At 43.7% G+C, this 13,951-nt stretch overlaps 1 protein-coding gene across 2 annotated transcripts in view; it reads left to right on the forward strand.

Annotated features, from left to right (window-relative positions):
• ankrd11 (ankyrin repeat domain 11) overlaps positions 1 to 12,839 on the forward strand; it is a 114,612-nt gene extending 101,773 nt beyond the window's left edge. Inside the window, exons 9-14 of one of the 2 annotated variants that reach the window (XM_074666936.1) lie at positions 34 to 4,501; positions 4,584 to 7,299; positions 7,402 to 7,500; positions 7,886 to 8,029; positions 8,135 to 8,227; positions 8,338 to 12,839. In XM_074666936.1, coding sequence (XP_074523037.1) covers positions 34 to 4,501; positions 4,584 to 7,299; positions 7,402 to 7,500; positions 7,886 to 8,029; positions 8,135 to 8,227; positions 8,338 to 8,523 — 7,706 coding nt within the window. In that variant the 3' untranslated portion in view covers positions 8,524 to 12,839. The remainder of the gene's footprint in view (positions 1 to 33; positions 4,502 to 4,583; positions 7,300 to 7,401; positions 7,501 to 7,885; positions 8,030 to 8,134; positions 8,228 to 8,337) is intronic. The other variant, XM_074666938.1, reaches the window with a different exon arrangement.
• The last annotated feature ends 1,112 nt before the right edge of the window (positions 12,840 to 13,951 follow it).

Raw genomic sequence — 13,951 nt, forward strand, 5'->3', positions numbered from 1 at the left:
ATTTAATGATTGTGTCTTCTCTTTCTTTCACAGAATCCTCAGAAGAGGAGGATGCCCCCTCGTTTGCCCCGTCCAGCTCTGTTGATGGCAATAACACAGACTCAGAGTTTGAGAAGGGCCTGAAGTCCAAAGGGAAAAATGCAGACCCTCCCAAGTCAGCCGTCACTCCCGTCAAAGATGAATATGAATTTGATGAGGATGATGAGGAGGAACGTGTCCCTCCTGTGGACGACAAACACCTGTTGAAAAAAGACTTCCGCAAGGACCCCGTCAGCAAGGCCAACAGCTTCATCTCCATACCCAAGATGGAGGTCAAAACCTATTCCAAAAGCAACTCACTCACACCAAAGAAAACTGTCAGGCGGATCATCTCTGACAGTAACAGTTCAGACGAAGATGATAGGACGCTGTGTTTTACGCCAGCGCCTACACCACGGCAACAAGCCCAGCAAACAAATAATAAGACAAGAGACTCTGGCAGCATGAGCTCAAAGCAACAGAAAGACAAAAGTAAAGTAAAAAAGAAACGGAAGAAGGAGAGTAAAAATAATGTCAGTAAAGAAGTCAGGTTTGGCAAAGTCAATGACAAATTCTGTACATCTGATTCTGATTGTGGAGATATGGAGAGTGAGGACGATAAGGGCTCAAATAGTATAAAGGACTCTTCTGCTACGAGCCTAAAGGAATCCCTTGGCTTTAACGCGTCCTCTTCATCCCACGGCAATTTGAACTCTCAAAAACAAGTACCGTCATTAGCAGAACAGCATCCAAAGCAGTGGAGGACGGATGGTTGGAAGACTGTGTCGTCGCCTACGTGGTCCGATGTCAGTTCTCTCTCAGATTCCGTCAGAACAAGACTATCTGACTACTCTTCTGCTGATTCTAGTGTGGAGTCAGTAAAACAAGTGAAAAGGAAAGCGCAGGAGAATAAAAAGAAGAATAACAATGTGCACAGTAACACTGGAGACAAGAAAAACTCTGATCTCTACAAAAACTCCAATGCAGACAGTTCAATCTCCAAAACCGATGTAGATGGGAAAGTGCTGAAAAAGCATAAAGTCAAGCACAAGCACAAAAATAAAGAGAAGGACAAAGCTCCAAGTCTAGTGCTCAATCAGGACATGAACGAGAAATTTGTCAAAAGCTATTCTTTTGATTTTGATGATTCGAGGCAAAAGTCCTTAATCGTTGAGTCAGAATCAGCAGCTGAGAGCAAGGTGAAGTTATCCAAACATGAAAAGGAGCATTCAAAAAAGGAAGAAAGACTTTTGAAAAACAAGTCTGAGGATAAAGATTGGTCATCTGGAAAAGACCTGCACAGAACAGCAAAAGAGGAGAAAAACAAGAAGGCAAAGGACTCCACCAAGGACAAGACGAATAAGGAGGAGCGGGAGAAGCCTGTGAAACCTGACAAGGATAGAAATGCAAAGGAGAAGGAGAAGCCCAAGGAGGAAAAACAAAAGGCTCACAAAGAGGAGAAAAAGAAAAAGTCCAAGGAGAAGTCGTCCTCAAAGGCAGAGCGAAAAAGTGAACAGAAAGAGGAAAAACATCTTAAGGTGGACAAGGAGAAAAACACCAAGGAGGAGAAGGATAAATGCAAAAAAGACAAAGCACCGAAGGAAGAGTCTGAATATGAAGGCTATGACGTCAACAACCGCTTCCTTAACCTGGAGGATACAAAGATGAGTGCCTCAGATGATCATCATGACAGATGGGGCTCTGAGATGTCCTCTGACTCGTCCCTCTATGGAGATGAGAGCTGGGAAGCTCCTGTCAAAGAGTACAAGGAATACAAGGCCAACAATGCTGTTAAGCTAATTGTTGAGACTGTAAAGGAGGAGACGCGGAGAAAAGAAAACAAAGTCAAGGACAAGAAATCAGATCACAATGAGAAAAGATCAGATAAAGACACCACTTCTAAAAAGAAAGACAAAGACACTTCCGAAAAGACAAATGAAAAGAAAAAAGACTGGTCAGAAAAACAAAAACTCAACTCTGGTCACACGGTAGAAAAAGAAAAGAAGCGGAAGGAGTCCACAGAGGTGGTAAAAGACAAGAAAGACAAAGATTCCCTGGACATGAGCAGAGAACGTAAAGACTCATATGATTTCATGAAGGAAAGAAAAGACATTAAAATCAAACAGGAATCTATAAGAGATGAGTACGGCAGTGAAACCTTCTTCAAAGACATGGATGCTGTTAGTAAATCTTGTGACATCAGGGAAAGAAACCATTCTGGAAAGGAGAAAGAAAAGAAAGTAGAGGGATTAGAAAAGCGAGAAAAGACAAAAACTGACAAGCACAAAGACAAAACAAAAGACAGAGCTGATGTGGAGAAGGATAAGAGTGAGAAAATCTCCACAGAAAAAACTGTCAAGGAAAAAGATGTGGATCGGAGCACCAAAGACAAAAAGGAAGGGGCAAAAGACAAACACAAAGAGTCTCACGGCAAAGACAAAGATCGAAAGATGTCCTCAGAACAGACCAAGGACAAAAAAGAAAAAGCCTCTCAAGACAAACATGCTGACAGGGAAAAGGATTTTTTGGAGGTCAAGAAGGAGGAAAGAAAACCAGAAAAAATCCGTGAGAAGACGTGGTACAAGATAGCTGACATCTTTACAGATGAAAGTGATGATGATGAAGACAGCTTCAATGGTGGTGTAACACTGTCAGACTCCATCAGGAAAGACTCAACACCTGATCAAGATGAGTTGGATCACTTCCCTTCAGAAAAAATTAGAAAGTCTTCTGCAGAGACAAAACACAACGCAGAAAAGGCAAAAGACAAAGACCATAAGGACAAGAAGAAAGAAAAGGCCACATTTGACACAGGTAAAGAGAGGAAAGGCTCCTTAGAGAAACACAACAAGGACAAGAAAGAGTTGGTGGATGCCAAACACAAGGAGAGGAAGGACAGAATGTCAGTGGACTCAAATCAGGACAAGAAAAACAGGCAGAAGCTGTTGGACAAAAGAGACACAAGTGAGGAGAAAACAAAAAGCAAATATAAAGACAAGCTGGACCACTCTAAAGACAGGAAACCTTCAAAAGGCAGCGGTGAAAATGAAAAGTCCCTGTTAGAAAAACTTGAGGAAGAAGCTATGAACGACTACAAGGATGACTCAAATGACAAGAACAGTGAAATCTCTTCAGATAGTTTCACTGATCGAGTTAACGAATCAGTCCTCACATCTTACTATGAATCGCTTCTAACCTCACACTATTACTCCATGAGCCCGACCGACGTGTCTGAGGACAGGAGAGACTCCCTGTCCATATCTACACCCCAGGACAAGTTCAGAGAGAAAGAGAGGCACCGACACTCCTCTTCCTCCTCGTCCAAGAAAAGCCATGACAAGGAGAAAGAAAAGGTCAAGAAAGACAAAGGAGACAAACGGGACAAGACAGAGGAGATCAGAGAGTCATACAGCCGCAGAGAGAGCTTACCTTTTGAGAAAGAACCCATGCCTCTAGAAGCAGATCCTTACACCTTCCCATACGGAGGCAAAGGAGATGGTGAAGACGAGTTTGATAAAACATTGGAGTTTGAAAAAGAGATGTCCAAAAAGGACAAAGACAAAACATCTGGTGTCGTCAGTGACAGGATGAAAGACAAGAAGAAAAAGGAGAAACATAAGGAGAAAACCAAGGAGGAGAAAAATAAATACATTGATGGCTTTGGGTCATTCAAACACTCCAAAGAGGACATGAAATCAGGGTTGAAAGATAGTCCGCAGATCACGGGTCTGAAGGATCGGTCAAAAGAAGACAGCCCTAAATTTGAAATAAAAAAGGAGCGAAACCGGGACACTTTGGACAAAGACAACAGATTGGACCACAGTAAATCCAAGACTAAGGATGAAAACGAAAAGCTCCCTCAGTCCAAAGAGCCTGTGCGCAAAGATAACCGTCCACGAGAAAAACTACTGGTTGATGGCGATTATCAAATGACAAGTTTTGGTCAGATGTTGAGTCTTAAAGATCAGGAGATTGAAGAGCGCCACAAGAAACATAAAGAGAGGATGAAGCAGATGGAAAAACTGAGACCTAAGACAGGGGACCCTAAACTCAAGGACAAAACCAAGTCCACTGAGGAATTGCGGAAAAATCGCAGTGAACTGTCTTCTAAGAAATCTAACAGTCTGGAGTCAGGTCTCAAAGAGAAGAAGTTGAAGGATGTGGGTCTCCCAGCTCAGATGATGTCCCCTGGGAGGAAGTTCCAACCCACTGACAGTCAGAACTCAAAGGACTGGCTCGCTGGCCATCAAATGAAAGAGAACCTCCCAGCTTCTCCCAGGCCAGACCAGAACAGGCCTACTGGTGTCCCCACACCGACATCTGTCATCTCTTGCCCGAGCTTTGAGGAAGTCATGCAGACTCCAAGAACTCCATCTTGTAGTGCAGAGGATTACCCTGACATCATGTTGGATGGACTGGACTGTCAAAACTCTTCAGCCATGACGATGTCAATGAATGCATGCTCCCCATCCTTCTTTGAAAGGTAATTAAACGTGCACACTTTCAAGTTTCCTTTTTGTAGCTCTTTGACATGTTTTCTAATGTTTTTCACTTGTCCCTCCCAGCAGGTATTCTAACCCCCCAAGTTTCCAAGAGGGAACCTGCCCAACCCCTGCCAAGAACCTCCAGCTGCCCCTTGTCAGATGTTCTGCATCCTCTGACGTCCGCAGACCTTTGGAGGATGAGTTCAAGGCCGAGGCGGATAAGTTCCTCCGGCAGCAGAGTGATCTGACCGCTGAATACGATCCTACAGCTTCCTCACAAACTCAAGAGGACAAATCAGCAACAGTGGATAGACTGGAGTGTCTGTCGTCTCCGTACTTCTCTCCCATCAGAATGTTGTCTCCCCGGCGGGAGCCAGCCCATCACACTCCAGATGTGGCTGCACCAACTCTCTCTGGCTCAGAGGCAAATGATCACCTTGCAGATTGCATGTACAATAATTACCTGCCCAAACCGTCTACACCGGTGCATAGGCCTGACCCCCAGGAGCCCTGCTTCGACATTGCTGCACCCCCAACCCCGGCACCTGCTGCTCTGCCACCTCTGGACATTGATGACATTTCTGAGCCTCACCACAGTGAACCCAACCTGGTGCTCTCAGATCTCCCCTCTGTCACAGAGGAACAGGAGCAGGAAGAAGATGAGGAAGATGAAGAGGAGGAGGAGGAGGAAGAGGAAGAAGAGGAAGAGGAGGAAGGTGATATGGGGGAAGTCGGCGGCATGGATGAGAGAGCAGATGTTGATCACTGTGCAGTAGAGGAGCCGGAGCCAACGACGGAACAGTGTTCCTTCTCCCCTCAAGCTGAGGACCCTCTGAGGAAGAGCTGGCATGCCGAGTCCCCGGATCGGCAGGATCCTGAGGTCCACCAGCTGTCTCCTTCACACGCGGCACCCAACCACGGAGAGAACTGCTATGATCACAGTATGGGCTGGAACGCTGAAATGGATCTTAAATCTCCTCACAGGACATACGGGGAAATAGAGGCCGCTGTCTCCAAAATAACCAGTCCGTACTCGCACTCGGACAGCGACATGCAGCACCTGTCAGGCCACTCCGTCACTCCTCCTTATGCTACTTGGAATAGGTGGCACAAGGAGGACCAAGAGGAGTATGATGAGCAGAAAGATGCTGTCGCAGACATCCCATCTCCAGAGAGGCCAGACACAGCAATTGATGAGGAACCCAACTTTTTAAACACCTCGTCATCCTCCAACAGACTGGAGTCCTTCTTCCAAGATTCCAACAAGCCCCGCATCGAGGAAAGTCATCAAATAGACAGTGAGACAGCATGTGAGGAACCAGACGGCAGACAAGCCATGCACAGCTTCAGTGCTACCACTGAGAGCCACATGACTCCAGCTGAGGGTCCTGAGCCCGTGGTGCCCTGGGCAGACCCATTCTCGGCTGATGCAGATGAGTTGGATGACCTGGGACCCTTCTCCTTACCTGACCTACCTCTGCCAGACAAGCCCGAAGAAGGTGAAACTCGAGAGCCAGAATTGGCTGAGCACAATAAGGCTGTGACAACAACCCACATAAGACATACAATCACAGAGAGAGAGGATTCTGACATTATGGAGGTGGACTTGCCAAGCCTGACTAAAACCTTGTGCCCTCCTGGAGATCAAGGCTCAGGGGAACCTCCTGGACAAGACTTAGTAGAACCATCCCCGCATGCCAACTTTCAGCAGGAGGTGGATCCACCAGTTAACAGCTCATTGTGTCTAACAGCACAACAACAGGATAGCATGATGGACAGAAAAGGACCCTATGGAGGACCGGAGGTGCTGGACTCTAATACACTGTATTCATCTGTGAAGTCAGATGCCAGCCAGCAACAGCACATACAAATCCCGTCCCTCAATGAGTCGTCGCCTTTTACAATGGATACAGCGTCTGCTGTGAAGTCAGAGGTGAGGCAGGAAGAGAAGCTTGAGCCTGTAACTGAGTCTGTAACGTGCAGTCCTCTTCCCCAGCTTCCCATCCCAGTTACACTTTCCAGCCCAGTAGAGCCACCAGACAGTCAAGAAACCACGTGCAAGCTGACCCCACCAACCCTGACAACCATCTCCCCAACTGTAGACGTCCCCAAAAAGGTGGATGAAATCCCTCAAAGAGTGACCCGAAACCGCGCCAAGAACAATCCCCCTGCTGCTGCTGTCCCGCCTACCTCCTGCATCATAACCTCATCTGCTGCCACCACCCCAGTAACCACCAATCCAGCAGTGAGCATCAATCCAGTTCCTACGAGAACCCCAACACCCACATCAGCCTCGTTCCTCTCAGCTCCAAAGAAAGACAAGGACTCTGTGCTTAGCGTCTCCTCCACAAACTCGACCCCAGCAGTGTCTGTCCCTACTTCCGTGACAACTTCTGCAGCAGTCGTCATCAGTAAGCCGACGAAAGGTCGCCCACTTCCTATAGATGACGAGGAGTCGCAGACACAGCACCCACGCAAAAGGAAGTTTCCTCGTTCTGCTGGGCCGCAGGTCCAGGTTCAGTTGGTAAACACAGCCATGCAACAGACTAGAGAAATGATTCAACAGACCTTGGCTGTTGTGGTTAACGCTATTAAGCTGGATGACATCGAGCCGTATCACAGTGACCGATCCAACCCTTACTTTGAGTACCTACAGATTAGGAAGAAGATTGAGGAAAAGAGGAAGATTTTGTGCTACATCACCCCACAGGCCCCTCAGTGCTACGCTGAGTATGTGACCTACACAGGCTCCTACCTGCTGGATGGCAAACCACTCAGCAAGCTTCATATACCTGTTGTAAGTCATAATCTCTTTACTTTTCTAATGATATATGTTTAAGTTAGGATAGTTTTTGTTTATAGTTTTCTGTCTATTTACATAATACTCTTTGTTCTTCAGATTGCTCCACCTCCATCACTCTCAGAGCCTCTGAAGGAGCTCTTCAGACAGCAGGAGGCTGTGAGAGGGAAGCTCAGGTTGCAGCACAGCATAGAACGGGTAATGGATACACTCTTATCCTCCATTCTTAATTTACTCATTGCTCTGTCCCTCTCCTTGCCTGCTTTCACACGTACAGCGAAACACATATGCACCCAATGCTATGAGCACCTCTTTGATGACAGATCAAAGCCTGTGGTTAATAGAAATTAAAATGAAATCTGCACACCCTCTACGCTGGGGCCCTAACCTGAGTGAATGCAGACGTAGATCGTTTTAATCTTACTCACTAATGAAGTGAGACCGTTTCCATGACACATATTGTCCATCGCTGCTTTTTGTGAGACAGCTCATTGCTTTAACCTCGCTAACAAGCCTGCGGGTCAGACTGCTGTCAAGTATGAAATCTTAAGTTAATTCTCTCTCTTCTGCTCACCGTTCACAGGAAAAGCTGATTGTTTCCTGCGAGCAGGAGGTTTTAAGGGTTCACTGCAGAGCAGCCAGGACCATAGCCAATCAGGCTGTGCCATTCAGCGCCTGCACCATGCTGTTGGATTCTGAAGTATACAACATGCCATCAGAGAGCCAGGTATGACATGAGAGAAAATTCATTGTCATGTTAACAGAGTGGTTTTTATCAGATGTAGACAATTGTGGGTTATTGAATCAATTCATCTACATCTTGTGTTTTCAGGGGGATGAAAACAAATCTGTGAGAGATCGCTTCAACGCCCGTCAGTTCATTTCTTGGATCCAGGATGTGGATGATAAATACGACCGCATGAAGGTGAGTTTCAGCAGTCTGTTTTGTGTTTTTGAGTTTTGTATTAACGGCATCAACACCACATCTTTACACACAATGAACTTAACCTTCCTTTTCTTTTTCTTTTTCTTTAGACATGTCTGTTGATGCGGCAACAACATGAGGCAGCCGCCCTTAACGCAGTGCAGAGGATGGAGTGGCAGTTGAAGGTCCAAGAGCTGGACCCAGCAGGGCACAAGTCCCTCTGCGTCAACGAAGTGCCGTCCTTCTATGTGCCAATGGTCGATGTCAACGATGACTTTGTCCTGCTGCCTGCATGACACACCTATGCTCACAGAGGGAGACACAACTTCATCTGAATCACTTCTTCTCAAAGAGACTTCGTCGAACAGAACGAATGGAAAGGGCTAGCAAGTTTGAAAGAGGACTTTAGACAGAAAAAATTATATTATATAGAAAAAGTAAAGATGAAAAACTTGCTCTGGATTCCCTTCCATGAAGAAGGAAACTTGTTTTTACTGGGGAAAAAGAAAATACACAACTTGCACTTTCATCCTCAAAGTTTTTACGCTTTTGTTCGAGCAGAGTTCGAGAAGCAGAAAACGTTTTTTGCTTTAAAGCTCTAACTAAACTCCTCAGTGCTCAGTCCGGGGACAGAGATATATTTTCCGAGTTCGTTTTATGGTCCCCGCTTCACACAGACCTGCCACCATTAACACGGGGAGGAGGTCTCAGAGAAGAGCTATCCCGTCAGCGTGGTGCCTGTCCTGAGGGAGGACTGAGGAGAAGCCTCCCCTGTTGACCCGAGGCTCCTGATGGGCCAGGAGAACTAGTCCAGCGCTGACCCCGAGGAAGTCTACGGAGCTGTGGTGCATCGTGTGGATCTGCAACCTGTATCTACAGCTGGGAACAGACAGGAAAGCCAGAACCAGCCTCTAATGGTTTTGGATTGATACAGCTAGAGAGCGCCCTCTCTGTTCACACTGCACCAGGCCTCATCAGTACAGCAGAGCCTGTAACAGGCTGTAACACAGCAGAGGGTCAGCGATGCGTGTGCACGTTCAGGGCCCAGTGTCTGAGAGGAAGAGACTGACCCTGCAGCCTCTCGACCTGGCTAAACAGAAGACAGCAGGCGTGGATCTTTGAGGACAGACCGGAGTGCTCCTCAGCCACCCTGCACGATCCAACAAAAACACATCAGACCGCCATGGACTGCAAAAACACCACAGGACATCAGAAGAAACAAACAAAACGAATGTTGAGATTCAAAGAGACTATTGAGAAATCGTGGTTCAGCAGGAGGAGAGAAATATTGTTTTTGTCTATTTCTTTACTTGGGCATTTCATTGTTTCTGAGGAAGTGACTTGAAACACTACAGAGCCAATATTAGTTTAATGGAAAAAAAACAAAAAGAAAATTGAAAAAAAGTTGTATTCCGTAAATTATGTACAGTTTTTATATTCGTTAACCAATGTATTCTTGCTGCCTTCTAGATAATTTATTTTGCCACACATTACTGCACAGTTGTAAATAACCTATGTACTGTAATATCACTCAGTTAAGTGTAAAGAAAAACATAAAAGAAATAAAAATTATCTTTTTATGTACAGTTCACTTTTGGGCAGCACTTTCCCCCCTCATATCCATGGGCCAAAATGTGTACACGATTCTGTCAGTATTTGAAAGACTCCAGTGCACAGTTCTATGATCCCGTCTGTGGATTCAGTCCAGGGATAGAAAACTCACCTGGCTGTGGATCACAGCTCACAAATAGCTGACAGAGATCGCTTTCTGGATTAAACCGGCCTCTCATGGGCCAAACACCATATAGTCCCTCAGATGTAGCAAAATAGTTGTTGAGGATTTATTTAAAGAATAGACAGAGGATTATAATTCATTGCTTTACTACACAAGTATATCTAAAAAAAATTCGAACCAAGAAAATGCCTTTTTCAGTGAAAAAAAATGTACTCATTGTTGGGCAAAGTCACATAGATATATATGGGTGGGATGAAAGTTCGATGTCATTCACAAACTAAACCTTCATTTTAATTTCGCATTGTTCTTTTGTTTTTTTTTAATTTCCAAAAATTGGACTGAAATAATTTCTAATCATCACAAATCATCACAAAGCATCACTGTCTAAAAACCAACTGGACACGGGTCGTAAGCACTTCATTACACGTTCTCCCAGCTTGTCTGCTTTTCTTTCTAAAAAAACTGAAGAGTTATAACAGCCACTCGATAGTTTCATTCCATTGCGTTTAACTTTGTCCGTCTGCTCCTTGTTCAATGTCTGAGAGCAGCTTGCAGTCAAGATGCTGTTTCGAATTTAGTCACTCGATGGCGCCAGAGAGTCAGAAAACTTCAGAACCTTAATTTGCTTTGCAGAAGACCCGTGGTCTTTCACGTGAACAGGTGTTTTTAAATGTATTTAAATTTTATCACACTTTATGGGGATTTGATTTCCTTTGTCTGATTCAAGTTTTAACACCTGGATCAGTGAAGTCCTCACAGGTTTTAACCTTTGGCTCCAGTCTCATCCGTCTTTTAATCCACAGGGATTTGACTAGTGTTGTCAGGGATTTTAAATGTTCTGTTAGTTCCTCATTTACTCTTGTGTGGTGGCTTTTTGCCACCCTTATGTTCTTATGTTGGACTGAAGCAGACAGTCAAGAGACTTAAACCTTCACAGAATGAACCAAAAAGTTTGACAGGTGTTAACAAAAACAGAGGAAAGAAATAGCTTCATGCTGATTTTTTTTATAAATTCTAATTCAGACTCCCATCTTATTTTTGATTTGTGACTCATATTGGTTCTCTATTTTTTAGGTGGGTCTTGGTTTTGAAAAGCTTTCCTGACCTACCATATAGGCTGCCTGTCTTTGTGTGAGAGCTGCTCATGTAACCTGATGGCAATATTATCCGAAACTCTCCGAGTTATTTACACACTGTCAGTCAGCATAGCTGTGTATGGTATGTCTAGTCAAGTGCAATGGTTGTTGCTATTACACTGTGCAGACAAGGTGGCTAGATGTAACGTCCTGGATACGTCCGAGATAACACACATCCTGTTTGGCAAAAAAAAACAGACACAAATACCCAGAAATATGTTTTTTTTCAACCCCTGTTTGTTATTTGTTTATTTTGTTGTTGGTTGCTCACACCATTTTGGGGGGAGAGGTTTTAAGGGTGTCTTTTGTTCACAGAATCCTTGTGTGTTTTTTAGCTCCGTGTATGTAGTTTTTGAATGTTGTTGTGTTTATCTTAGGGGGTTGTTTTGTTTCCTGTATAGAGCATAAACACCAGTGGCATGTCAATCACGTTGCTTATCGAGCAGAATGTATACCGTTACTATGCCCTGACTGACCACACCCTCTCACTATTGTTTACAAGACATCAACAAGTGTGTGTTTTTCTTTCCGTTTCATGTGTCACGCTTTCTCAACGGTTTGATCCCTGCCTTTGTTTTTACTTTTGTAATCAGTCCTTTCTTTGAACCACAAAGGCTTGAAATGGTGATGGTCGACACAGCTGACCGGTGATTTTTCTACCCCTCCAGACTGCGGTACACCGCTGCACAGAGCAATAGATGAACACATGAATCTGCATTGAATCTCCAGTGTGAACATTAGAATCTAACTAAAGAGTGATTTCTGGTTTTAATTGAAGACAGACAAACACATCAATCCTCAGATGCACAGTAGAGCACTTGGCCGTGGTGATACAGATGCTAGCCTGACACCACCTCAGTCAGCAACATATTACCTCTACTCTCCTCACATTCACTCATAATGTTTATTTTAGATTTGTTATTTGTTGTTTTTTTCTTACTGGACATAAATATACATAATTGCTATTTTTTCATTCTGTAGAATCACGATTTCAAGCCTTTTTTTCTAGTTTTTGTTGGTTATTTGTTTATTTTTTAATTAAAACCCAGACTGTAGCTATTTCTTTGTTCCTTTTTTAGAGTGGAAAATGACTAATACAAAGCATGGAGAGCTACTCTTTAAATGGTGAGAAATAACCTATTTATTATCTTTTTGTTTTTTTTCTGACACCTGTGGTATGTTTTTGAGTTGAAGTTGGTCTCCGCTGTGTAAATTTTCCTCCTTGTAATGCGTGAAAGAGACATACTGTACATAGCTCTGTAAATAAAACCTCCCAGGACGTTTTGCACCCTCCTCTTTGTACTAGTCTGAAAAATTGCGTAGAATGTGGGGTTCTAACAGCAAACGAGCTGCGTGCGCTTGCTGCAGGTGATTATGATGTAACAATGTAACATTTTTTTATTTGTACAATGTAGTTTATTTGTGTACATATTGTTGGAGCAGCTACGAGGGGAGGGGGAGGGAGGGGATATATGAGGGGGGTCGTTGATGCTATTGTCAGTGCTGTAACAGAAATCCAGTACTTTCACCTCTAGCTGTTGTTGATTTCCTGCAAAAAAAAGTCAAGAAAAAAAGACAAAAAAATCAAAATGCGAGAAACTGAAAACGAGGATGGAAAAAAAAGACAAACTGAAAAGTAAAAATTCTAAATTGTTATTTTCTACAGTTGCATGTACAGAGAGCGCGAGAACTGCTGTTGTTCCTCAGAGATTATGTTCGTTAATAAAATTTTGAAATATTACCTACTGTCTTTAGGTTCTTGATTTTCTGTTTGCATTTTTTGCAATGTTGTTGTTTTATGCAAAGAATCATAAAGTTGCCTCATTACACCCAAATCAATCCACCTTTAAGAAGAAACTGGGTCAGAATTAAGACAAGCCTTCAAAAAACAACAACAGGTCAATACAATGACTAACGAAGTCATTGTTGTCTTCAGTTATCCAGGTCTCTATTGACAGCAGGATGAGGAAACTTCAAGTGTCTGACACCTAAAGACAGAAAAAACATGTTTCATAATCGGGATGTCTGAAATAACTTGGCCTGAGTGGCTGCCAGGTTGGTGTAAGTGGTTATCTGATATCCTGGAAGAGTTTAGTCACTCAACTTAAGTCAATGAGGAAATCAATAAGTTCTCATCAGGCTCATAACCAGAGAACCAGGAACTGTTGACAATTAATCTAAGATGATTTACTTGAACAACCAGATTCTTTCCTTTTAACTCAAACTCATTAAAGTGTGTTATTATATACTTTGACAAAGTGTAATTTGCACCATGGAGTTCACCGTCACATAGCAGAAAAACCTGTTGGTATGATGACTCCTCATCTGCACGAGCTGTCACTTCTCACACAGCAGCTCCATGTGACTCCAGTCATTTTCTCTTGGCAGCGTTGATGTTGACTCTGTGAGTAACATGAGCTTCAATATTTCCCATTTGATCCAAGGTGAAACAAATATAAGTTTCCAGAAAAGCACTGACTCATCCAGAGTTCATTAATCCCAGTTGACACATCAGGACCACACACACACCAACACACACAGTATCAAGTGAGTGAACAGCGAACCCCAAGTTAAGCCAAGTTAAATCCACAATCCCATCCAAAAAGCACACGTTGTCACTGCAAACACAGGTTAGAATTGTACAATACAAGAAGGAAAACAAATATAAACATGGAACCGCTGGTGACTTTACTGGCCCTAAGCCCAAGTTAAGCGTATTTTTCAGTTCATTGGTTCAGGTTTAAAGATTGTCCAATTTATTCTTTACAGTTTTTTTTTTTTAAACACAGGATGTGTTTTCCTCCTGTGCTATTATCACTTTTTCATCTTAGGCGACAAATATGAGTCTGTAAA

This window comes from Halichoeres trimaculatus, unplaced genomic scaffold (assembly GCF_033239565.1).
Source record: "Halichoeres trimaculatus isolate MK-OKI-2021-1 unplaced genomic scaffold, fHalTri1.1 fHalTri1_scaffold_3, whole genome shotgun sequence".
NCBI lineage: Eukaryota > Metazoa > Chordata > Actinopteri > Labriformes > Labridae > Halichoeres > Halichoeres trimaculatus.